This window comes from Acartia tonsa, chromosome 1, assembly GCF_053477335.1.
Source record: "Acartia tonsa isolate MP-2025a chromosome 1, ASM5347733v1, whole genome shotgun sequence".
Taxonomy (NCBI): domain Eukaryota; kingdom Metazoa; phylum Arthropoda; class Copepoda; order Calanoida; family Acartiidae; genus Acartia; species Acartia tonsa.
Window position 1 is genome coordinate 33,523,720 of NC_137260.1, and position 27,670 is coordinate 33,551,389.

The 27,670-nt window shown below is 31.4% G+C and overlaps 1 protein-coding gene across 1 annotated transcript; it reads right to left on the reverse strand.

The window, feature by feature from the left end:
* Positions 1 to 34: 34 nt before the first annotated feature.
* Positions 35 to 27,047, reverse strand: LOC145332877 (uncharacterized). The gene is made up of 7 exons (XM_080177973.1): positions 26,892 to 27,047; positions 26,519 to 26,615; positions 18,239 to 18,298; positions 8,178 to 8,242; positions 1,147 to 1,213; positions 569 to 852; positions 35 to 430 (listed from the first exon to the last, which is right to left on the reverse strand). Exons 1-7 carry the CDS (start codon positions 26,986 to 26,988, stop codon positions 309 to 311), a joined length of 792 nt encoding a protein of 263 aa, XP_080034099.1. The 5' UTR covers positions 26,989 to 27,047; the 3' UTR covers positions 35 to 308.
* Positions 27,048 to 27,670: the final 623 nt, after the last annotated feature.

Here is a 27,670-nt window from a genome sequence, read left to right on the forward strand (position 1 = left end):
TGATGTTGATATTAAAATCAGGCAAATTAATTTTCCACGAATGTGAGTGGAGAAAGTCGCTCAAAAAAATTCTGACGTCATAAATATGAGTAATAAGGAGAGAAGGAATGGGAAAGAAAACCCCTAAAAATGAGATGGATAATCCCTCATTTTTATATGACGTCACATGCTAATTTTTTGAGCGAATTTCTCCCCTCACTCCACGAATACTTATATAACAATCATAATTTTAATTCAAATTCTGTTCGCCCGGGCTTACGGCCCCAAATAGCAAACAAAACGATCTTTAATCTTATAATTTCTCATTTCTACACCATCGAAAAGCTGTCTGCATAAATAACTATTATTTGACTGCCCTGTATTCCCTGACAAGATTGAGTATCGTCCTCGTTCTCCTCCTCTTGAATGGAAGATTGCTGAATCCGACTTCCTGAAAATATCAAATATTTTAGATTTCAAATTTATGTTAGTATTCTTTATGTATTAATATATCACATTATCTTTATTTTAATGGTATTGCTATTTGAAAGAAAATGAAAATCAGTTGCATGCAACTTCTTGTTAATACCTGAAAGTTCGTGGCTTAACTCTCTTGGGCTTCTACTTCTACCAGAAAATAGACTTGTCTGGCTTCCTGTGGCCGCCAGGCTGACCTTACTGCCTGTAGCCGCCAGGCTGACCCTGCTACCTGTCACCTTAGTACCTGGGCCGCCGGCAGCGGCTGTGCAGTAGTAGGCAGAGTCACTGCACTGCACTGAATAACTTTGTCGGGGAAGACCCATCTTGGTTTGTTTGTAGTTGAGTCGGGTTTCGCGCACATCTTTCAGACTTTTGGACCGAGGTTTACCATCTCTGATATTTGTAATAAAATCACATTAGCTTAGATAAACTGGGACATGGACAAAGTGTCTCAAAAAATCAGCCGTGTGACGTCATAAAAATTAAGGATTATCTATCTCTTTTTTAGGGGTTTCCTTTCCCACGTCTCCTCCTCTCATCCCTCATTTTAATGACGTCACTCGGAATTTTTGAGACAGTTTGTCCATGTCCGATGAAACCGTTGTTAACCAAAATTTTAAATAATAACTTTCTGTATAACAGAAACGATTCTACTATTTATTTTTCTGCATAATGTGTAATTTATTCCTGTAGTGATTAGGAATAATAGAGCTGTCTGATCTTAGTCTACCAAATCTTCTTAGCTCGTTTTCCTCTAAAACAATAACTTTAGTTAAATAAAAACAAACCAAATTAAAAAGAATGAATATTTTATGATGCCATGTCTCTTTTTTTTGTGGCCAAATGTCAAATCACTGACTAAAACTAATAAAAAGTACAATATGCCAGTTAGATGTATTGATAGCTGACCTAATTATAACTTTCATTGAAAATACATGCCTAACTAGATAACTTTTGAAAACTTTCCACAAAAGAAAAAATATTTATTTTCAATCAATCGACCTAGCCCTTTACATATTCAAAAGTATAATTCTAAGTTATTTTTAAATGATCATATAAAGAAAAAAATATGAGCTTATTGTAAATAAACTTTTCATGGAAATTTGAATTCTAAAAGTCTTATATTTCTTAACTCTTAATTTTTTCGTATCCAAAATTATGTAGTAGGTCAAAAGAAAGCCTTTTAAAAACTATACTTTACCAGTAATTTTAGATATTTATTATCACTCTAATCGACACAAAATCTGGTACAATCCTATCTCTTTATCTTTTAATAAAATCCTTTAATAATTTTGTGAGTGTTATATAACTTCTGCACAAAAACTAATTAGAACCGTGAATGTTAGAGTGAATATCAGAGAATAGATATGTAAATGCATTATAAAAATAAACTAAATATAAAAGTAAAATGCTGAAATTCAATAGTGATAATGAATTTGATAGTAAATCAGCCAAAATAAGATAAACCAACAATTACATAGTTATAAAATATATTGTACTCAAAGTTTATAAACACGTTCTCATATTCGTTGCCTGGAAACTTTGGGTACTTATATCATCTTCATTGGTTGGTTTAAACTATTATAGTGTCCTAACCTTTCAACTAATTTTTAGAACAGGTAACCTTTTATATTTTCAATAGGGACATACATCAATTTATGGTCTACTCTCTTTTTTTATGATTCTTTGATAATAAGACAAATTGGCGGCAGTACTAGTAAAATAATTATTGGAATCCTCTAGTCTAGTCTATAGGAAAAAATATGCTTTATAGATAAATGGTTGAAATGATAGCACACTTATTTATTGAATATAATATTGAACATGTCATTGTCACACTTTTAATTATAACACACAGTTTTTAAACATAATTCTTAATAATATAGGCACATTATTTACGAAAAAAACATTTTTCTGCATGAGGTCTCAAATTTTGATAAAAACTTCCAGTCCCCTTCATTTGGTCATAAAACTAAGGGCTGGGTGATTTTTAACCTTTTTAATCCATTTAAAGTCCGATTTTTCGCGCATTTCTCACTGTGGTGTTTTCACAATGAAAAAAAGGCATTTTTTCATGATTTTCAAGTTTAAAATTTTTACATTAATTTTCAACTTACAGACATGTTTTATATATCAAATTAATCACCCAGATTGGTACAATATAGAATTTGTCTTTAAAATCACAAAAATCATGAATTACAGGGTGCCCCAAGAAAATGTCAAAACAGGTTTTTTAAACTTTTGACACTGTCAGGAAACAAAGTTTGCCCATTTCTTGCCTTGAGAGTGAATATCATCAATTTTACAACACATATGAAGTAAATTTGGCGTGGTAACTCCAAATTTGGACACCTGAGAAATTTTTGAAACACCCTGTAAAAGTGATTTTTGCGTCTGTAGAGCTAAAAATTGGTCCAAATTGATTATTTTTTTCAAAGTAGCATACAAAGTATCTAAGTATGTTAGGCCATAGTGTTTTCTGACCAGATTACAATTTTTATATTTTTTGGACACCCTGTATTTTCAAAAAAAGAGAATTTTTTTTTGTTTTTTTCAATTTTTTTTTCTTTTTTTAAGTTACCTAAAACTGTCATATAGATACAGATTTTGACTAATAACAATAATATTTGCCTATTTTACAAATTTACACACTTTTGGGACACCCTGTGCATGTTTTTAAAAAATGGTGGTTTTTGCCCCTTTTTGGGGGGAAGGAGTCGTTTTAGGGCCAGAGACTATTTCTTCATTTTTGTATAACTTTTCAAGGCACATAATTTGTTATTTATACATCAACCGTCTCCGGCGAACCGTTTTGCCGTTATTCACCGCCAAAGGCGGAATTTTGACCTTTTTTACCCTTCTCGAGGTATATCCAACCCATTTTTGTCAAAAGGAATTTTAAATGGACGTGATTTATGATTCTTTTATTACTAATGTTATATCAATTATTAATATTATATTCACTTCATTCACTTGTTTTAACAATTGAAATCCATCTTGACGAAAAACGGTTAGATGCACAAAAATTTTTACTTCACATGAAATTTAGTAAATAAAATAGCCTAAATAAAAGTATTTCAGAGTGATTTTGATAAATCAACGCCTTCTTACCAAAAATGCCCGTTAAAACCTCGCGAACGGTAAAAAAGGTCAAAATTCCGTCTTTGGCGGTGAATAACGGCATAACAGTCCGCCGGAGGCGGTTGATGTATAAATAACAAATTATGTGCCTTGAAAAGTTATACAAAAATGAAGAAATAGTCTCTAGCCCTAAAACGACTCCTTCCCCCCAAAAAGGGGCAAAAACCACCATTTTTTAAAAACATGCACAGGGTGTCCCAAAAGTGTGTAAATTTGTAAAATAGGCAAATATTATTGTTATTAGTCAAAATCTGTATCTATATGACAGTTTTAGGTAACTTAAAAAAAGAAAAAAAAATTGAAAAAAACAAAAAAAAATTTCTCATTTCTTTGAAAATACAGGGTGTCCAAAAAATATAAAAATTGTAATCTGGTCAGAAAACACTATGGCCTAACATACTTAGATACTTTGTATGCTACTTTGAAAAAAATAATCAATTTGGACCAATTTTTAGCTCTACAGATGCAAAAATCACTTTTACAGGGTGTTTCAAAAATTTCTCAGGTGTCCAAATTTGGAGTTACCACGCCAAATTTACTTCATATGTGTTGTAAAATGGATGATATACACTCTCAAGGCAAGAAATGGGCAAACTTTGTTTCCTGACAGTGTTAAAAGTTTAAAAAACCTGTTTTGACATTTTTCTTGGGACACCCTGTAATTCATAATTTTTTTGATTTTAAAGACAAATTCTATATTGTACCCATCTGGGTGATTAATTTGATATATAAAACATGTCTGTAAGTTGAAAATTTATGTAAAAATTTTAAACTTGAAAATCATGAAAAAATGCCTTTTTTTCATTGTGAAAACACCACAGTGAGAAAATGCGCGAAAAATCGGACTTTAAATGGATTAAAAGGTTAAAAATCACCCAGCCCTTAGTTTTATGACTAAATGAAGGGGACTGGAAGTTTTTATCAAAATCTGAGACCTCATGCAGAAAAATGTTTTTTTCGTAAATAATGTGCCTATAATAATACAAATGTGTGAGTATCTTTTTATGGCGCTTTTTCATTTGCTGAAAATTCATAACTGTGAACTATATAAACATATACGTAGTTAATAGTAGATAACTTAACAGATTATGACTAATTCTCATTTAAAATCAATACAAGACTTCAGAAATTTCCCTATAATATTGGTTTTAACTATTTTGTCTGGTAACATCAGGAATAAAGAGGACCATAGTGATTAAATAAATTTAAAACTCTTTCTTTTCCGTAATAATTATAACCAACAAATTACACAATTTCACAAATGAAAATTAAAAGAAGATAATCTTTAGTATAATGTCTTATCCTTGTGTATTGTTCTTTGGGACATTTAACCCATTTTATCTTTTGATTGTAACAGAAAACATAGAAAAATAAAATCAGTACCTAGTGAATACTTTTTTTACCAAGTATTGCAACATAGTTAGAAATATATAAAAAAAAATTTATTTTATTTGATGTAGTGCGATAAAGTAAACTTTATTATAAGACAAAAGTTGGATAGAATATTCTTGCTTAGCACTTGGTCGTTATTCAAATCTTATTATAAAGCTACTGTAAAAATAATAGCTAATAGAAAAGCATAAAATGGTTCATTAGACTCCTTTTTTAAAAGGGCCATTTCTTCTGGTAAGGGTGTTGTATACTCCTTCTAAAAAACTAAAAAATATTCTGTTTGTAATTACCTATTGGTAAACTTACTTGAATTGTAATTACCTATTGGTAAACTTACTTGAATCAATCAGACCAGCTCACAAAATCTTAGAGTACATAGTATACATAAATAGATGAACATTTGTTATTTTAATATACCGGAAAATTTGTAAAATTTTTGTTCATTTATGGAAACTATAAAGAATGTCATTAAAAACTGGCTCAAATGTTTAGTCATTGTTGTTGAAAACTTTTAAAAAGTTGCTAATATTCCAAAAATGTGTATAAAACTATATAAACAAATTAATAGTTTTTTTTACAATTGTTTTATAATGCTGGGGTAAAGGATATTTAAATGTATTAAACTATGTTTGTGTCCTATTAAATCTTGAAATGTGAGCAAATGAGAAAATATGAAAAAAATACTGTTTTGTATGAGTTTATGGCTGACTTTGACGCAAACACTTTGTTTTGATGATAATTTTGCAATATTTCCTATTATCCAACAACAAACTTGTATAAATTATCCAAATACCATCAATATAAAAACTGGATTTTGACTTCCCATTTTAAAAGTATAAAAACTAATACTAGTATTGAAACTCTTATATTTTTTTAAAAATCAATTGGTCTGTTTTAAGTGTGTTTTTCTATTTTACTTTTGTTTTTCATATCTACCTTATTTTTGTCTTCACTTTCTTTCATTCTATCTAGTTTATCATGATATTGCATCAACACTCATTGAACAAAATATAATTTAAGATTTTTTACTCCAAGACCCTGTCATAAACATTTAATATTAGCAGCAAATTTATTAGAATAATTATATTGTATATTACACTTTGCCTTGATTCTAGATAAATATGAAGTTGAAGCAATCAAATAGGTTTGCAAAGCTTAAAGATTTATTACTTCTCAGTCCTACTAATTAAATATTTGTCAGAAAATTATGGTAGAAATTTTTATTTAATTTAACTTTCTTTTACTTTAGTATTTTTAATCTAACTAACTATATCATTATTACCTTTAAACTAGTTGGTACGAATGAATTATCTATTAAACTTATATTTTAAATAAGGAAACACTTTGGTACCTAATAATAATAATAATAGATTAAAGCCTAGTTCAAAAAGGACATAGGTTGACCTACAGAAATTTAAGGTTGACGTATAAGAATTTTAGGCTGACTGTTTCTGTAAAGAGATTAGTTAGGGGTTCCTTGTTAGGTTTGAATAAAGAAAAAATCAGTCGACCTAAAAAAGTATTTTAGGGGTTCTAGAAATTGTTGATTTAATTTGACTTTGAACCTATCCAATTTTACAATTACCGAACTAGGGTAACATCCACTTCTTTGGATTAAGTATTCCCATTTGCCCGGCCCCATACCCTTGTAATTTGTATGTAGCTACTAAATTACAATTTTTAACATAATTATTTTGTAAAATTTATAGCATAACATAAATCCATCCTCACCACCTTTGGATCAATCCAACATTTTATTACCTACTCTGTAACTAGTAACCTAACCCCTGGAATATTAATTCTAGGTGCCTAGCTAACCACAAATCAATTATTCGTGTGCATTGCTTTGGAGTGGTTCAACTATATTTCCTTTCATATTTAAAATAAGTTGGATGTCCTTGCATATCTGTAAATAATTTTTTTGTTGGCTAATGAAGCTTTGTACGGATTTTAATTCCCTCACTCAGTCTGTTAGTCTATTTGTAAATGTGTATGTCATATGTATGTTACGAATGTAAAAATTAAAATATATTTTTATGGCATTCTATCATAAAGGCCTATAAGTTTGGTTGGAATGCATAGTTAGAATTTCATTGAATGCACCAATTCAAGTTTGTCTTTAAATCCTCACTCAGCTTCTATTTAGGAATATACAAAACTTTGAGGTGTACATATCATAGCTTTAATTATTTGTACTTTTATATATGTATCTAATTTGTTACAATAAGTTGAGAAATTAGTCAATTTGGACACATTTTGCTAATATAAATATAGAACTGATTTTTATGCCCATGTAATTGGTTACTATAAACCCTCTCCCCCTACCTGGCCCTCAATCTAAATTCTCCTAGTTGTCTTGTATGTAAAATTTTATAAAAAGTAAATACCTCGTGGGTTAATCTGTGAAAGAATTGAATGTATCCCATTAACATAAGTTAAACAAGATCATAATACAATAACTTGGAAATCGAAAATGTATTAATTACAGTTTCCCAAAAGCTCCTTCCACTCTTTTTTTTTCATTTATCTTCACCTATTTCCCAACATTTTTATAAAAAAAATAAATCTGCCTTCAAAACCCAACTAATGCCAAATTTTTCAGAACTCTTCTCTTCGAACATCCTATTGATAAGTTTCAACATTATTTGTGACAATTTAATCAAATAAAGAAAAATACTTATGATTATATTTAATGTTATCTACGGGCTCATATTATTAATAAAAAATGTATAGAGAAAAGGAAAAACTAACACTATATTCCTTTGGCTATTTTTTAGATATTTTCCTTGGAGTTGAAGATAGTAGATAGATTATAAAGAAAGCATAACAGACAAACTAAAGCTACTTCTGCCTACGGCACCCCCAAATTCATTTGGAGGGGGGTAATCACCCCTTTACCCCCCCCCCCCTTGGACGTCTATGTTCTTGAGTAAATTCTTTACTTGGAATATCTGCATTAATCTCTGAAAAGATACAATATATATAAAGTAATAAAGAAAAATCCTTTTTTCGCCAACATACAACCCCTTTCACAGCTTTATTAAAAGTTTGTTAGAATCCCCTCCAGGGTTCAATACGCCTGCTGGGAGTTAAAAACCTTAAGAAACCTAACTCCTTTCAATTTTTAAGGGGGTTGAGGGAGGTATAAGAGTTAATTGGCGAAAAAAAGAATTTAGTCAAAATACCTTGAAGCTTTTTCTTCGCCTTCTTTCTCTCACTTTTCCGTCTTTTCATGGCATAATTAATTTTCCTACAAATATTACAAATATATTAATTCTTTTTATTTCCTTTTTTTTTATCAAAAACCAGCTTGTCTGTAACCACAGTTTGTCCTTCAATACAGTTTAGTGACGGATATAAAAAATGGTAACCTTTATTGACAGTTAACATTTAATGTTTTCTTTCATTTACTTTTTGTATGAATAAGTATAACAAAAGAATAAATTTCTACCATCTATAAGGTTTAGCAGAAAATCATTTGCATTAGAATATATGTTAGGAATACCTCACCATTTTGGGGATAAGGGATAATGGCTTTATTTTATTTATCTGTATCAATACTTTGTATATTATATACAATATAAAAATCAAATAATTTGTTCAATAGCAGTTAATGAGTTTCAGGGGATTACAAAAATGCAACAGTGTTCAACTAAAACAACTAGAACCAAATTTTAAAACTATATTTGATTTTTATATTTTGGTTATATTAAGAAGGCATTTAGTAACAATTATTGTCATAGAGACCTATTTTCAATTTTAAGAATAAATTCAAAAACTTGTTAGGATATTAAACTAATGTGTTCAATGGTGTAATAAAAACTAAATTATGTAGTATTCTACAATCACTAAGGCTTTTATTTTACCCCAAACAAATTAATTGGTAATCATTAGTTTTATTTGTTTTCCTATTCAGATGTTTAGAAATGTATTTTTAGAACATTAATATGTAATACATTTCTATAAAGTAACAATCATTTTTAACTATAACAAAATCACAATTTATAACATACACTCACACAACTTTTTTTTTCAAATGGCACAAATATGCAACTTTTCTTAAAATTTATCAATCCTTGCGGCCACAGAAGATCTATCTAGATATTGTCTAGATTCTTTAAAATAACTATAACACTTTCTTAAATTATGTCTTTGATTCTTAGTTTGTGCTGTTCTAAAAATAGACTTTTTTTAATAACAACATTTAAATGTGCTTGCTTTTATTTTAGTAAAACAAAGAAAAGAGCAAAAAAGCAATCAAGAAAATAAATAGTTGTAAAACAAATAAACCTTTTCAACTGCTTGCTTTTATTGTTACAATAATTTGTATTAAAAATATATGGACAATCAAAAAATATAAAATTTCCAAAACGAGTAAAAATTGGAGGGGGTAGGGTGTCTTAACCTCTTTTCGAGGAAGCTTTGTGTTTATCAAGTTCAAAATTAATTCCTTATCATTATCCTAGAATTAAGCGCAAATGTCGTCTTTTTTGACTTTCCTTTCATAAAGTGACGCGGTATGGATTGTTTATATGCGCCCACGTTTCTTACTTTTGAATGAGACATGAGTGTGTGAAGATTTCGGAGAACAAAATTGGGCCTATCATTGGTCTCATAGTGCGTGAACGACCCTAGTATACCAGGGATTTGAAACAATAAGAACTTCAGGTAGAATTTGTTAATTTTATTAAGAAGAATGGTGTATAGGACGATTATATGTAGTTTTAAAAAGGCTTTAGCCAGCTAAACATGAAACTTAATAATGATTAATATATGTTTTAGTTTTTTTTATGTGCCTTTATTTTGCATTTAACAATGATTTATTAAACCAAATAATTTTCCTTTAAAGCCAAAGTTTCCAAAGATTCTTAACCGTAGAGAAAAATGATTTTAAAAAGCAATTAAGATTACGTGGTTATAAATAACTGGAATTATGAACTAATTGATTTTGTAATTTCAGGACTTTGAAATAATTTCATCAATAAATCTATAATCAAACCTGCTGTTGAAACTTGATGGTTCCTGGTATTGGGGGTTTGTATGTTCGCCAACAGATCTCGAGAACTTCCCGCTAATTCGGAAGTCATACTCAACCAAAGTGTCATGGTTGAGACAATTTCAAATGAATGGAGTTTGAAGGAGCTGCACAAGCGAATTTCAAATAACCTGATGGTTGAAGGAGCTGCACAAGCAATTTCAAATGGTTCTGAAGAATAGGCATTAGCATTCTTCAAAGAATCTGAAGAATAGGCGTTAGCATTCTTCAATAGATCAATAGCATATAGTGTATTGATGCAAAAAACATTGACAATTTTTCTGTGAAATAATTACCTAGTGAATCAATATGCCACTAACCAAAAAGCAGAAAATTGAGCGAGCTATCGCTATTGGCAGTGAAAGGCTAGAAGTGTTTGACGAACAGTTAAAAGTGTTTTATGACAATCTAAAAGCCTGCCAAAGTTTTAGTTCATGTGAAAATGTGAATTTAAAATCAATTCGTGACATTTTTAGTGAGGTCAAGGACCAATCTGACCTAATAAAAAGTCTAAAACCTGCCGTGGATACTAGTGAGCTGCGCGAGTTCAAGCGTAATTTGGATGAAGCTAGTGAGCAGAAAACTGTTGCAGATAAAGTTTATGCGTCGTTGGAGCAGTGTACAAAAATTCTGTACTGGCTTGACAATGATTCAGACGACGCGAGGTCAAGCACTGTCGCCAGGAACCTCGACGTCATTGAGAAGGTGAAGATGGACATGGGAGTGCTTAAAATTTCCATGGAGTTGCGCCAAGAAGTACGTGATATGTACCGAAGGCTTAGAGAGATGGAACGTCGTTCATCTAACTTGGATGAGAGTGGGACACCTGCCATTCTCTCCAGAAGTATGTCTGCCGTGGACATTCGGAGTTCCAACCCGCAGTATGGGCGCTGGGACAACAGTTTGCTGCCGTCCTTCGACGGTACTGACACGGATTACCCAAACTTTAAACAGGTCTTTAAGGATCTATGCTCTGGTTACGGATTTGCTGACCAGAGGTTAAGTCTGATGTTGTGTATGGAGAAGGTGATAACCAACCCGGAACTACGCAAGCAAGTGTCAGCGATTAGAGATCATAATGAACAATGGTCGTTTCTCGATCAGATGTTTTTATCAAACACTCGCCGGTTCATGAGGATTTTAACTAAGCTGAACAAGATGAAACCTGTGGATAAACCTGTGGACGTGGTTAGTGCAATTGCTACCTTCAAGAGCATGATGCAGGAAGTAGAAGCCATCGTTGGTTCTGCAGCTAAGGATTACAACCACCTAACTCTTATTCATATTTTTAAAGACAAGTGCCCTGAAAATTTGAGAGAGAAAATTATGATGGAGCTAGGTAGCATGAACCAACCAAACATCCAGAAGATTGTAGAACTGCTGGAGAGGACCAGGGGAGCAATGTTGGCCGGTGATATGTCCTATGACACTAGCAACGGCAAGAAAAATCGTGACAGAGCTGCCGCCGCGCAAGTGTCTGGCCGCAGTGACAATGAGAATGGATGGGCTGGAAAGGACAAAACTTCCAAGTGGAATAGTGCATGTCCTATTGAAAATTGCGAGGATAAACATCCTATTTTCCGTTGTCCCACATTTAAGAAGATGGATGTTGTTGACCGAAAAAAAGTTGTCCAGCAGAATAAGTTGTGTGAACTCTGCCTGTGTGATGGTCATGCTGCTGACAATTGTAATAAATCGGATAAGCTTGGTGTCTGTGGCACCAATAATTGCGACGGTTATCATAGTCGTATGTTGCATGAGGCTAGTGCTAGTGTGAATACAGTCTACAAATCAAGTTCTGCGCCTAGCACATGTACCTTCCTGCTGCAAATAGTTCCAGTTGTAGCACCTGGCGGCGGCGCCTGCCATGCCGCCGTCATGTTTGATTCTGGTGCGAATCTACCACTTATATCTGAGAAGATGTCCCACAAGTTGAAGCTGAAATCTACCGGCAGATATACAAACATTTCTGTTGCTGACGGTAGTGAATCATCCTGCCGCAATGTGGTGTTCTATCTGAAGGACAGGGATGGTAAATTGAGAGAATTTGAGGCAGCTGTTATGCCTAACCTCGGAGGTGGCAACGAGATGCGCTCGGTCCATCCGGAAACCGCCGCCGAAATATTTAAGATGCCGCCAGAAAGATTTACATATATTAGTGGAGGCTTAGATATCATCATTGGAAATACACATCCTGACGTGTTTCCATCAACCTACCAGAAAGTGGGCCAGTCTATGTTGTGGCGAACCATTTTTGGTAGTGGTTTTATCTGTACAAGTGCTGACTATGGAGCTGGTCAGCAGAAATCTGCGGTTGGTACTGCCGTAGCTGTTGATAATGAGCCGGTTGGTACTGCCGTAGCTGTTGATAATGAACCGGTTGGAACTGCCGTAGCTGTTGATAATGAGCCGGTTGGTACTGCCGTATCTGTTGATAATGAACCGGTTGGTACTGCCGTAGCTGTTGATAACGAGCCGGTTGGTACTGCCGTAGCTGTTGATAATGAGCCGGTTGGTACTGCTGTAGCTGTTGATAATGAACCGGTTGGTACTGCCGTAGCTGTTGATAATGAGCCGGTTGGTACTGCCGTATCTGTTGATAATGAACCGGTTGGTACTGCCGTAGCTGTTGATAACGAGCCGGTTGGTACTGCCGTAGCTGTTGATAATGAGCCGGTTGGTACTGCTGTAGCTGTTGATAATGAGCCGGTTGGTACTGCCGTACCTGTTGATAATGAGCCGGTTGGTACTGCCGTAGCTGTTGATAATGAACCGGATGGTACTGCCGTAGCTGTTGATAATGAACCGGTTGGGTCTGCCGTAGCTGTTAATGATGAACCTGTTGGTTCTGCTTGTGATGCTGTTATTGAGAAACCTGATATTTCTGCAGTTGACGCTGTTGGTTGTGTTGCAGCCGGTTCTGATAATGAGGTTGGTGTTGTTGTGAATCAAGAATCGACCTGGCTGCTGCCAAGCTGGCCGCCCGACACAGGGTAAAGGGCCTGCAATATGGCGGGTGTTGCCGCCAGAAAGTTATTGAAAGTCTACCAACCCCACAAATCTAATTTACAACATTAACTATTTATGTGTGAAAATGATCTTTTAAAGAAAAAATAATACAAGTTATATATTAAGCTTGTGAAGGGAACCTAAAAGGGTTCTGTAAAGAATAAGTATTCATTATTCAACTAATTTTATTGTTCATATTTAAGCACAAAAATTCTACAAAATTGTTTAGACTTTTAAAGCAGATTTTAAAAGATTTTGTTTCTTTAAGTATGACTTCGAAAAGCAAAAGTTGTGTGTATTAACTACCAAATGATTTTTGCAGATTTTTTTTAGATTGAGAAAAATAGATTTTTTAAAATTATTTTTCGAGGTATTTTTCATGGTTCACGTTTGCTTAAAAAAATGTTATTTCTCAGATTCTCATATGAGATAATGCATTAAAGTAAAGAACACAACATGTAAAATTATCATGATAATGTTTAAAATATTTCTGATTATTATTTTAAAAAGATTATCGCAAAAAATCAAGATATTTGTTTTATTTTGTAAGCAAATAAAGGTTTTTCGTTCACTCCGGAGGCAAGGATTCCTAATAATCCACGCGTAAAGATTTTTCTTCATTCCGAGAGCAGAGATTCGTAGTAATATATGTACCTAGCGATTTCGGACAGGGCAATTTTAAACCTTGAGAAGTATTTTATAGCAATTATTTTCCTAGGTACATATATTTTCGTTCATGTTTAAAAATGTAAACTCTATTTTCTATGAGATAAGCATTTATAATAATGAACACGATGTATGATATTATTAAAATATTGATTATTATTTATATGAATATCACAGAATTAATTTAAGATAAACTATGCATATTTTAAATTAACCTTTCCTTCATTTTTATCGCAGATATTAAAATAAAAGCGGTTATCAAAAATTATGATTAATAATTGATTCTTATTTTATGGAAATTGAGATTTTTTTTAGTAAAAAAGCCACATTTGTCATATGCCTATTTTTATGCCTAAAATAAGAATCAAATGAAATGCGATTAATTTTTATTCTATTTCATATGCTCAAATTTAATTTTATTGAGTTTAATTTCTTTTCAAAAGTACAATTCATTATAAAACTTACCTGAAAAGTTTACCAAAAAGGAATAAATGTGTCGAGGTTGCGTGATTGGATATTATTCTAAGAAAAAATCAAGTATTTTTTAGCAGATTTTTTTAAATTGCATATGAATTTCAATCAAGTAAAACATTTTATTCAGATCAAGGAATGATTGAAAATTCATATTTAAAGTCTCATATTCTTTACAAAGAAAAATTGGTATTTTTTTTCATAATTTTGATGAAAATTCTAACAAAAATATTATTATTATTTTGCTATTATTTAAGTATTGAAAAGTTTTATTGTTGATTAAGATAGTACAGTTCTTATTCATTAAGTTTGAAAAACTTTCTGCCCAAGGATTTTGAAATATTTTTTCTTACTACTCTTTTTGATGCTTAACAAATTTAATTTTAAGTACCTATAAATCTTAATTTTCTTGTCTAAGATTTATTTCGTTTTATTTTACCATTATTGTTTACATTTCAACCTGATTTCGTAGGTACTTATTGATTTATTAATAATGATTTATTACCTATTGATTATGAAATGATTATTATTTAGTATAAGTTGTTATATTTACAACATCATGATTAATAGGATTATCCATTTTAGGATTTGTGTATGTGATCTTGTGAGTGTCATGTGCATGGAATGTTGTATGGTACAAACCAATCCCCATCCTTCTATCCTAAATGTGAGGTATTATGAGTCCTAGTGAGGAGTATAATATTGTGTATGCATTTCACGGGGTTTCATTTAGTTAGGAGCAAAAATTGTCACAGTTTTCGGGATGTGGCCATTCTCATGTGATTATGGTGAGTTGAGTTTAGTGAGAAATGTTGCTAGTGCTCAGCGCAAAAAAACCTTGAATCTCGTTAAGGAAGTTAATTTGACTTTCAAACGGGGGGTGTGTCTTAACCTCTTTTCGAGGAAGCTTTGTGTTTATCAAGTTCAAAATTAATTCCTTATCATTATCCTAGAATTAAGCGCAAATGTCGTCTTTTTTGACTTTCCTTTCATAAAGTGACGCGGTATGGATTGTTTATATGCGCCCACGTTTCTTACTTTTGAATGAGACATGAGTGTGTGAAGATTTCGGAGAACAAAATTGGGCCTATCATTGGTCTCATAGTGCGTGAACGACCCTAGTATACCAGGGATTTGAAACCATAAGAACTTCAGGTAGAATTTGTTAATTTTATTAAGAAGAATGGTGTATAGGACGATTATATGTAGTTTTAAAAAGGCTTTAGCCAGCTAAACATGAAACTTAATAATGATTAATATATGTTTTAGTTTTTTTTTATGTGCCTTTATTTTGCATTTAACAATGATTTATTAAACCAAATAATTTTCCTTTAAAGCCAAAGTTTCCAAAGATTCTTAACCGTAGAGAAAAATGATTTTAAAAAGCAATTAAGATTACGTGGTTATAAATAACTGGAATTATGAACTAATTGATTTTGTAATTTCAGGACTTTGAAATAATTTCATCAATAAATCTATAATCAAACCTGCTGTTGAAACTTGATGGTTCCTGGTATTGGGGGTTTGTATGTTCGCCAACAGATCTCGAGAACTTCCCGCTAATTCGGAAGTCATACTCAACCAAAGTGTCATGGTTGAGACAATTTCAAATGAATGGAGTTTGAAGGAGCTGCACAAGCGAATTTCAAATAACCTGATGGTTGAAGGAGCTGCACAAGCAATTTCAAATGGTTCTGAAGAATAGGCATTAGCATTCTTCAAAGAATCTGAAGAATAGGCGTTAGCATTCTTCAATAGATCAATAGCATATAGTGTATTGATGCAAAAAACATTGACAATTTTTCTGTGAAATAATTACCTAGTGAATCAATATGCCACTAACCAAAAAGCAGAAAATTGAGCGAGCTATTGCTATTGGCAGTGAAAGGCTAGAAGTGTTTGACGAACAGTTAAAAGTGTTTTATGACAATCTAAAAGCCTGCCAAAGTTTTAGTTCATGTGAAAATGTGAATTTAAAATCAATTCGTGACATTTTTAGTGAGGTCAAGGACCAATCTGACCTAATAAAAAGTCTAAAACCTGCCGTGGATACTAGTGAGCTGCGCAAGTTCAAGCGTGATTTGGATGAAGCTAGTGAGCAGAAAACTGTTGCAGATAAAGTTTATGCGTCATTGGAGCAGTGTACAAAAATTCTGTACTGGCTTGACAATGATTCAGACGACGCGAGGTCAAGCACTGTCGCCAGGAACCTCGACGTCATTGAGAAGGTGAAGATGGACATGGGAGTGCTTAAAATTTCCATGGAGTTGCGCCAAGAAGTACGTGATATGTACCGAAGGCTTAGAGAGATGGAACGTCGTTCATCTAACTTGGATGAGAGTGGGACACCTGCCATTCTCTCCAGAAGTATGTCTGCCGTGGACATTCGGAGTTCCAACCCGCAGTATGGGCGCTGGGACAACAGTTTGCTGCCGTCCTTCGACGGTACTGACACGGATTACCCAAACTTTAAACAGGTCTTTAGGGATCTATGCTCTGGTTACGGATTTGCTGACCAGAGGTTAAGTCTGATGTTGTGTATGGAGAAGGTGATAACCAACCCGGAACTACGCAAGCAAGTGTCAGCGATTAGAGATCATAATGAACAATGGTCGTTTCTCGATCAGATGTTTTTATCAAACACTCGCCGGTTCATGAGGATTTTAACTAAGCTGAACAAGATGAAACCTGTGGATAAACCTGTGGACGTGGTTAGTGCAATTGCTACCTTCAAGAGCATGATGCAGGAAGTAGAAGCCATTGTATGAACTAATTGATTTTGTAATTTCAGGACTTTGAAATAATTTCATCAATAAATCTATAATCAAACCTGCTGTTGAAACTTGATGGTTCCTGGTATTGGGGGTTTGTATGTTCGCCAACAGATCTCGAGAACTTCCCGCTAATTCGGAAGTCATACTCAACCAAAGTGTCATGGTTGAGACATAGGGTATATAATTATTTTAATTATATCAATTATGCAAATAGTTTGAGTAAGTACTGATACTCCCACCCCCTTCCCTTTTTAAAAGCAAAGCTTTTCTATAATTAGGGTCGGTCCGTCCGTCCGTACGTCCGTCCGTCCGTCCGTCCGTACGTCCGTCCGAGATAGATAGCTTTTATTCGTTAATTTAGGCATGTTAGAATTGTCCTATCGATTTCAAACTTTGTATTGTGATTCCTGTAGTAGTTAGGTACAATTTAGAAAGTGTAGCAACTCTATAATCGTTACCAGAATGTCCGTACGTCCATTTTAAACATATTGATTTTTTTTACTTTTTAATGACAATTTATTATGTGATAAAATCATCCGATTGATCTGATTTTTTGATTACTGATTCCTCTTACAATAAGGTACAATATTATGAGCGAAGCATCTCGATAATCAAGTATTAAAAATGTCATAATGTCCTTAAACAGAATTCTGTATTTAAGAAGTTTTGCAACAAATTTACGTATAATTTTTTCAAACCTTATATTTTCATATTTTGTATATTCAGTTATGACACTCAACAAAAGTTAATGTTCGTCTGTCATATCGTTTCAGTGCTTCGCTTTTATGGATGTTGTCATCCTTGTTATTTAAAAAAATGAATATAATGAGGGTTCGGGAGTAGTTTTCATTTGTTAGGTCAGGTTTGTCCCCGCAGGGTTAGAGCCCAATCCTGCAGTAAAAAACAACACTTCCCATTTATTTAAAATTTTTCTTTAAAACATTCAATTGTAAGCTTTTCCTAAAATAGATAAATTTTTACTTTTTCCTTTAATTATAACATTTTGCCCCCATCATTGTCCGCCATGAAACATGCAATATACGTTAATTACATGGCATTGCTAATTGATTAGATTTTACTAACAGTACAAGAAAGATATCCTTCTTTTAAATATATGCACCTTTACTAATGCACTTGGATTTACCCGGATTTTAAACGCATTCTGCATGGATGGATAGAAAATCCTCAAAAGTTAAATTTATATGTTATTTAGAAATTATTATTTCGCAATTTTTATGTACAGTGAATTGATAATTTTACAGCAGCCTCGCTAAAAATAAGTAATATTTACCTAAAAATATTTAGACCATAATGTGGGTCTCCCTGATCTGATAGGATCTTGTACCAAGCTCTAAAAATATTTAAAAAATATTATTTTAAAATATGACTCCGGATCCGATTCATTACTGCTGGGATAAATCTGGTTCTTGGCCATACTGAAAAAATTATGTATCCTTTTGTATTTTGGAGAATTATCCACGAAGAATAAATAAAATATCTTTACTTATAGTAATCTTTAGGGTAATTATCAATTATTCAAAGGCAGAATGAAACTCTTTAAGACATAGCAATTAAAACCTTATATGCAACGTAGTCATTAATTTCTTAATATGGAAGTTCCTGGCAAAAGTATAAATATAATGTTTTTTTGTGTTTTTATGTTTCTTTTTGAATAATTACAAACAATGTATTACTAAATTAGAGTGCTTACAAAATTATGAAAATTTGTAATAATTTTGATATTTATGTTACAACAAAAAAAAACTTATAAAAATAGTTAACAAGGTTTAAAGTGCAGTAATTGACTTTATTTTGTTTTATGTTTAAATTTATATTTTTCTGATTTGAATGAATTTAAAGGCCTTTTTTTAGTTATTATTTATACAAACATTTTTTAATGCTTGAATTTATGTTAGATTTGATTTTTTTATGTAACTTTACAATAAGTCTAAAAAATCAGCTATGTGACGTCATAAAAATGGGGGATTATTCATATCTTTTTTGTTTTTTTCTTTCCTACTTCTCTTCTCATCCCCCTCATTTTTATGACGTCACATGGATAATTTTTGAGACACTTGGTCCAGTTACTTGTTTTATCAAGAGAAATTGATCAAAATAGGTCAAGTTTAAAATTATTTTATGTAGCGATGCTACTCTATAGGTAATTGTTATTTGTATTTCTAGAGTCTTGTCATTTTCTATAATTTTGAAACTATCTAGTAATTATGTTATGCTTTTTATAATTTATAAGCTTTTCTATAATTAGAGTCGGGCTTTCCGTCTGTCCGTAATGGATAGCTTTTAAAATTAATTTAGACATGTTAGAATTGCCCTATCGATTTAAAACTTTGCATGGGGATTCATGTAGTAGTTAGGTCCAATTTAGAAAGCGTAGCAACTATATAATCATGACTAGAATGTCCGTACGTCCATTTTTCACAATTTAAAAAAATATGTAAGAACCTATTTTTATGTGATCTTATTATCGGATTGATCTGATTTTTAGTATACTAATTCCTGGAATGGAGATGCGATCCCCAAATTTCAAAATTCTTTGAACGTACGAATAAGACTTTCACAGAAATGCTTCGCATCTAGTCCACTTACCTATGTTTACTATAAATTTTACACCATATAAAAGTTGAATCTGAATATTTGATTGACATGCCATGGTAATTATCGAGCGCAACTCAGGCACGAGACACAATTACTCTAGCTAGCCCTAAGGCACTTTTTATATGTTTTTAAGTATTTATTAGCCTATCTTTACCAATATAATACCTTATATGGGTAACGCTAGCCTAATCATGGTAAACTGTATGTGATTGATTATTGTTATATGCTTATTAAAACATTATGTTTATTGTTAAATTAACCATGTAACCATTTTGTGCTAGTATGTAAGCCTACAACCATAGTTTGATTTACGTCACAAATTTAACATACAAACACTATATTAAACAGACAAGGGCTTAGATCCTTATTAATAGTTGTTGTTATAACTTGCACTTCTTAAAATATCTCAGTTATTTATTGACTCTCAAACCATCAAGTTCTTCTGGCTTTAAAGGTAATGACTTAGTTGTTTGGCATACATTGTAGTTTAAATTTAGGACCCTCAGTACTTAGCATGAATTCAGCTTGGGTCTTATGTTAGAGATCCAACACTTAGCACAATTCAATGCTTTGGACTTGGGGCATTTTTCTGTCCTACACTACTTATGATTATTATCACTTATCCTGTAAATATTTTCATACTTAACTTATTCACTTGTAATGTAAATACACTTTATAAAACCATCTTCCTTCTTGAGTGCTTAATATACTTATATGATATAGATCGAATACCATAACCAGCCATTTATTCTTAGTTTAAAGCAATATAATACCTTGTGTGGGTCTTTGTTGAGCTACCACGGGCTCAACCAAATTCGTATTATACTTGTGGGAATAGAGGGAAAAGCATTCTAAATTGACGAACCGACGATGAGAATGTCTATGTGTATTGCAGTAAAAGTAGGATTTTTAGTAGTACTCATAGAAGAGCGATCTCCATACCATAATATTGGACAAGCGCCCCATTCGCACTACCAGGAATAACAAAGTACTATATTACAAGCGAAGCAACTCTATAATCAAGTCCTAAAAATGTAAGTATGTCCATAAATATTATCCTGCATCAAGCAGTCTTTCAACAAATTTACTTACAATTTTGCTTCGACTCTTATACATTTATATATTTTGATTATTCAAATCTGACAACACTTCAATTGATATTGTCCGTTTGTCCTACCGTTTCATAGCTTCGCTTTTATCATCCTTGTTTCATTAATAATTACATATAAAACTAGCAAAACATGGGATTAAGATTAAGTAAAGGAATGAAAGAAAACTATTGGAAATTTAAACATATAAACATTTGCAAAAAAAAAAAAAAATTACAATGAAAACATGATAAATTATTATTATGCTTTGCATGTCAGAAATAAGTACGCTTAGAATTTGCCCACCAAAATAAATAAAAAATCATATTGTTTCTAACTATGTATTGTAGAAAATAATTTTCTTTTTTACAATGTTTTTATATATGAAAACTTTCAAAAAGTTTTATTTACTAATCGCTACATCCATGGTTATTGGTAATGCAATATTTAAGTGATATTAATTACCGACCTATTAAAGTTGTAAATGTATATAAACATAATTTACATGTAAAAGAACTATATACCAATGCTTTTAGTATTCGATAATAAAGATAATTTATAATATGCATATATATACGTATGCCTTTTGTAATAAATGAAAAACAATTATATTTATAAGTAGCATAGTTATTACATTTAAGTTATTTTCTAGAAACCTTAAAAGAACCCACAATTATATTTAATTGTGGATGGCTTTTGGAAGGTACTTTCTAGATCCTTAAGATCCTTGCATTTCAATGAACATCTGATCATGACAGAAAAAAAACTAATGGAACAATTAAAAAGCTTGACACTATAACATAACAACAGGTTGTAGGGAAGACAGACTAGCATAGTCACTAATAGAGATGCGTCACTTATAAAAATCCATGTGGTATAGAATATTCATTAATACATAATGCCAATAAATATCAAATGCATAATGATATATGTATTAACAACAAGGGTATATTGTCCAAAAAAGACTGGGATAAAAAAATAAAATTGTTAGTTATTTATTTATACTAAAATACTATTATTAATGGAAATATTATGATAATTTATAAACGGAGAAAGAGTAAGAGTCCTTTAACTTTAAAAAACATAAATTTTGGATTTTTTTTCATTAGATAATCGGGACACACTGACAAAGTGAGATCACCTAAGCATTTTAAAAGAACTGTTGCACATTCATGATGATAATAACCTTAGATGAATGCATAGAAATGTATGAAATAAGGAAACTAAATCAGTAAAGAACATTTAGGACTAAACTAAATACTTATAGAGTAATGTGGCCAAAATTGTAAGGTCACACATTGTATGTAAATTAAAATAATATGAGCTTTTGATAAGTAAATATACATGATCATAAATTTATAGTAATGGCATAATGAATAACAATATGCTTATTATAAACACAAATGAGCTTTTATATTAGATGAAAATAAAAAGAGGCAGATCAATATTCAATGAATATAATTATTGACTCTTAATTTTTGGATAAAGGCAAACTAAAACTTAAACAAAAACTTCGCATCTGTATCTTATTATGATAATCTTGTTCTAGCTTAACAACAGGGGTGTCATCATTTCCTTTTATTTTTGCCCAGACTTTGTGGTTATAATTGTTTTTTCTTGTCCCTCCCATCCCCACCCCCTGCCAATACTGTAGGGCATTGGCTAATATACTTTGTTATTAAGAATACTACTCTAATATGTTTATCTATTGCCCAGACCAACTAAACACTATTTATTCTTTTTCTTTTCAGAAATATGGAAGAACAAATAACTAATATATTAAGATTAATGCATTGCTTTATTACATTAAAAACAAGGACAATCAACGATAAAACAAGTGCAGCTAAATTATAGCATCACTATACAATGATTATGTTAAAAATAGAAAATACATGTTTTGTAGTAGGAGAAAGTCACTCAAAAGACGTCATAAAAATGAGGGAGATGAGAGGAGAAGTGGAAAAGAAAACCCCTAAAAAAAAGATGGATAATCCCTAATTTTTATGACGTCAAGTGGTTGATTTTTCTCCCCATACCATGTTTTGATCTAAAAATACAGACAGACCTAAATATCCTATTACTTTGTATCATAATATATATTGTGTAATGATGTTTCCCACTAATATACACAATGTCAGCTAAAACACTTCTTATGTTTTTATATTATGATTTATGTTATGGATACTCTATAATTAGAATACGTCGTATGTCCCTCAATAATAAAGTTAAATTACGGTAATTACGCGACCTTATCTCTAGATTATTCGGTTCCCATACAGTTTAAACTATAATTGAATATATTTACTTATATTTTAGGCAATTATATAAATATATTTTTACGTCTTGAAAAATTAACATAAATAGCCCTAGTTGTCTAACTGTGTAAGTTGTTGAGCTTCCCTTTTATAAATTTTGTGTTCCTTGTTTGGTGTATGATTTATGTTACAGATACATTCCTCAGACTCTTATATGTTTAATATACACTTTTTCTGCATTCACAAAAGTAACAGCTTTTTAGATTAAATCTTTATGTCATATATCTTTTAGTTCTATCATCAATATTATCCTTCCAAAACCGGTTTTATATCGGTACATATTTTAATCTTTTCAATGTCCTTTGTTGTTTGTTGTTATTTTTAAATTATGATATAATTATACTCTATAAACCCGTAATGACTTAAAAATTATGTATTTACATAATTCTTCAACATATTCTAATATGGTTATCGTGTACAGACTAAAATAGACATTTAATGAGCCTTTTTAGTAGTCCAATCACTACACAAGATATGTCCGTAAGACCGTCCAATTGTCTAAAAGAGACCGCATTCAAGAGGCCTGTAACTTAACTGTATATTTATTCCAGTTGCGTCAAGAAGGAGGGTGTATCTACCTCCCACCCCCCTGGCAAAATCAAGGGGTTTGGAGCCTTTCAAAACAAAAATTGTTAAAATTGAAAAATAAAATGTCTTCCTTTATTTTACTATTTCTATTGTACATAAAAAATGTAGTTTCTTGAAATAAATGAAGTTTGTAAAGAAACCAAATAAATAAATAGTGCAGCATTCTTTTTAATAAGGAAAATTGTGTTTGTTTGACACACTTTGGTAGGGCATATAAATGACATCTACAGGGTCAATACATGAAAGAGTACAATTTTCAAGTTCATTCTTATTTGGTATTATAAAGATTTTCTCAATTCTTATCAAATAGCGCTTTCTTGATATTTAGAAAAAAAAATTCTCGGCCTAAAAGACAGTTTGACTTTACCAAAACATTAGATTACATTGTTATTCTTTATTAACATTTTTGACCCATAAAACATGACTTTTTCGACTATTATGATTTTTATCTAATCTTTTTACATATATGACAAACAGGATTCAGTATAGGCAGACATTTACCTTCCCTACATAGATAAAAGGAATACATATTTATGAAGATGAGTTAAAAGGATTAACTGGACTTCTGTTCAAATGTCTTAAATTATTTTTTTTATACTTGCTTTTTACATTTTCTTTAGTAATGGGTATCACATCATTTTTTATCATAATATTTATTCCCTGTGATTCCTGGCGGCAAATGATAAAGTGTCATTGTCTGTACTCTTATGCTTAATTGAGCAAGAAGTTTGGTCTCTTATCACAACAATAAACCAATAACAATCCATATTATTTAATAATTCTCAACTGTTAAACATGGATAAAAAATCAATAAACTTTATTGCCTTTTAATTATATTGAGATATTTGCAAAAATTTGGTAGAAATGGTTAATTGACCTGAGCCTAACTTTACTTTTTGGCCATCAAAATAATTTAAAATCTGATATGGTATACTGACCCTGACTTCTCCATGAGAGAGGATTTGATATACTTGCAAATAATAGTTGACTAGTGTACACAACTTTTGGTTGGCACCCAGTACAGACAAATATTTTGGAGGCATTCATTTTCATGTAATAGGTAATTACTGTGATCACCCCCATGAGAGAATATTTGATATAATACCTGGGAAACTAGGCAGACAGAAAAGAAATTGAAGATGGCATGGTTATACTAGAGTTGGCTCAATATAACTATATCGCTATTGGCTAGTTTTCTTATAAGTACATATCTATTTATCTATTTCTGAATAAATCAATTTTCCTCCCCCGCCATTACTATTTAAAAGAAAGAAGTAAATATTTATTAATTCAAATGATTTTAAAAAGATTTTTTCAATTATATTTTTTTCACATTACCATCACCAAAGGGTTAATATGATTAAAATTTTAGTTTTAATATTTTAACACAAAGGAAGTGTCGCCACAAACGAATTCTTTAAAAATACAGTTTTCTTAGATTTACTCTATTATGAACGTATATTTTTTATTTATGAAATAAGTATTAAATACTTCAATGTAATTCAAATATCTACATGAAGTGAAAAACTTAATTCATTCCATAAACAAATAGGATAAAGGTCTTATCGCTTTGGTCAATGAGAATTTAATAAGGATTATTGGAGCACTATGAGTTTTAAACACTTTACCATTGGAAGACTCGAGCTCATTTATAGACGTTTATTTCCTATATAGATCTGTCATGGATCTCGATGCAAATAAGCAGGCTGTTTTGTAAATGTTAAAAATTGGAAGATTTCATTAAATAAAAGTAATCGCAAATATACTTAGTAAATAAGTTTTTTAAGGAGCTAATCTAGAAGTATTTTGTAGAATATTTGGTAATATAATCTTTCTTTTACTGTTGTAGATTTTTTTGTTTGGTAATAATCAGTTTCGACTTTATGATTAACAACTAAGCTATTGAACTTATTCCTGTGAGATTTTGGTCCTTCAACAAAAACACAATGTCCAACCAAAATTAAAACATGTACAATACATATATATGAAACATAACCTAGCTGATTAAATCCAGCCATTTTGACATAGTCTTTAATTTTTGCCTGAAGCTTTGTCTTTATATAATATATTTTAGACTTTTTATCCCAGTAGCTAGTACGCATGGTTGTGTGGATAAAAAGTTTACAGACGCTCAACTATTCCCAATAGATCAATAAACCAGGTAAATCAAAGTCAACAATTTTCCAACATTCTGAAAGCTTTCTTTGGAAAGACTTGGAATATATATTTTGAAATAGAGTTATATTGATCCATCTCTACCCAAGACTACTTTATCTAACATCTTTGTATATGCCATATATCTTTTAAAACTAAAATTTTTTATTCTCAATCGTCCTGTAAATTAAAAACACAAATCAGTAAATAATACATATTTTTGAAAAATCTGAATTGGATATTAAATGTTTCTTTTTTTCTTTGATTTAATTCATTGTAGAGATGCATCGCATCTTTTTCTTTTTTACTAATGGGAAGGTAAAGGCTTGTGGAAAATTATAATTTCTATAGAAAAATTATTCCTAGCCCTGATTTCTTAAAAAGTGTTCTATACATAGTTATTCTATACTTTGCCCATACCTTATTTTGCCATGAATACATATATTGTTTTCTTTAAAATATGTATAAAAACAAAACTTTAAATTAGGCTGGAGCCCCAAAGCCTAGAAACCGTATACATAAGAGAATTGGCTTTAATTTACAATATTTAAATTGCAGTTCCCCTCTAACCTGTGAATGGACCACAGAAAAAAACCCTCCTTATATATTATGAGCTATCAAGGTTTGACGCGGGTATATAATCATTTTTTAAAACTTATATGCGGTAAAATAAGGGGTTTTAAAGTTTGATGGGGATAAACACCACTTTACCCCAACTCTTGGACGTCTATGACTGCTTTGCTAACATATTCCTGACAAATATTTAAAAAATTGTTCATAGTGGCTTTGCTACTATAATATGTCACTTACTTGTATGTGATAAGTATAGAATAAGCCCAGAGAGAAAACATGAATATTATTATTGCTATATCTGTTGACGCTATATCCGGTTGGGGCACTCCGAAACCTAAACAATATAATATTTATGCTACTATGTAAATAAAAAACATCAAAAAAATTTAAAATTGTTCTATTGTATTTTTTCTGCACTGATTGCTATGAAACATGCCTTGTTCTATATGTTTGTCTTTATTATACTATGATATTTGTAGCACTACTTATTTTTACAGTAACACAGTTACAAATACACAAATAGGCAAACTCTAGCAGAATGTACATATTTATTTTATGATGTAAAAGGACTATATAAAATCATAAAAATACATATTATAAAATGGCTCACCTACAATAAACTTTGGATCAGTTTCGTTACTGTTTGCATCTGTTAATTCTTGTTCTAAATCTGCCAAATTTTCTGTGTTATTTTCACTTAAATGCATCTTAATCCTTATATACACTATTTACCACATTTTACATCAAAATAATTACAAGATTTTCTGAAAATATAAACGAATAAATAAAATGAAAAAAAGAACATAACATAGCATGTTCTTCGTTTTCATCTTTTTCTTCTACCGCAAATGAAAATCATTTTTAAATTTATTTTACTGAAGCTTTTTATAGTGCCTATAAAAAATGACATCATACTGTCCTGCCATTTGTAATTTAGTCTGTGTATTGGTCTATCATTGGTCATTTGTATTGTATGACGTTATTTGTATATGCACTATAAAGAGCAAATTTTCTTTCCAGGATGTGTCCATGGGCGGAAACTAGAGGCGTACAGAGGAAGAAGGTGTAGGTGGGTATATCCATCCATATCTGGCAAAATTAAGGGATATACCATTATAGGTGTCCACCCATCTACACCTTACGGGGCAAGGGTCAACACCCCCCCCCCCCCCCCCTCCCGATACAACCCCCGAAAACAACAAAGGGGAGTGTTAAGGTAAAAAAGTAACATAACTCTTAAATTTAAGGGGTTGTGAAAAAAGCAAACTTTTTGGACTTTTAAATATTGTGATTAAAAAGGGAATGGACACCTTCGTAGTATGAACAATGCAAAAAGGATATTTTAAGCATTTAAGAAATTTAAGTATTTTAAAGAAAATACCCTGAGAA

Bases quoted from the DNA above. Each gene is read 5' to 3' on its own strand.
- LOC145332877 (XM_080177973.1), bottom strand. From the start codon at position 26,988: ATGCATTTAAGTGAAAATAACACAGAAAATTTGGCAGATTTAGAACAA. The intron at 853-1,146 runs GAATAAATTACA...TACAAATATCAG, and splicing joins ATTATTCCTAATCACTACAG to AGATGGTAAACCTCGGTCCA. The intron at 431-568 runs GTATTAACAAGA...TGATATTTTCAG, and splicing joins GTTAAGCCACGAACTTTCAG to GAAGTCGGATTCAGCAATCT.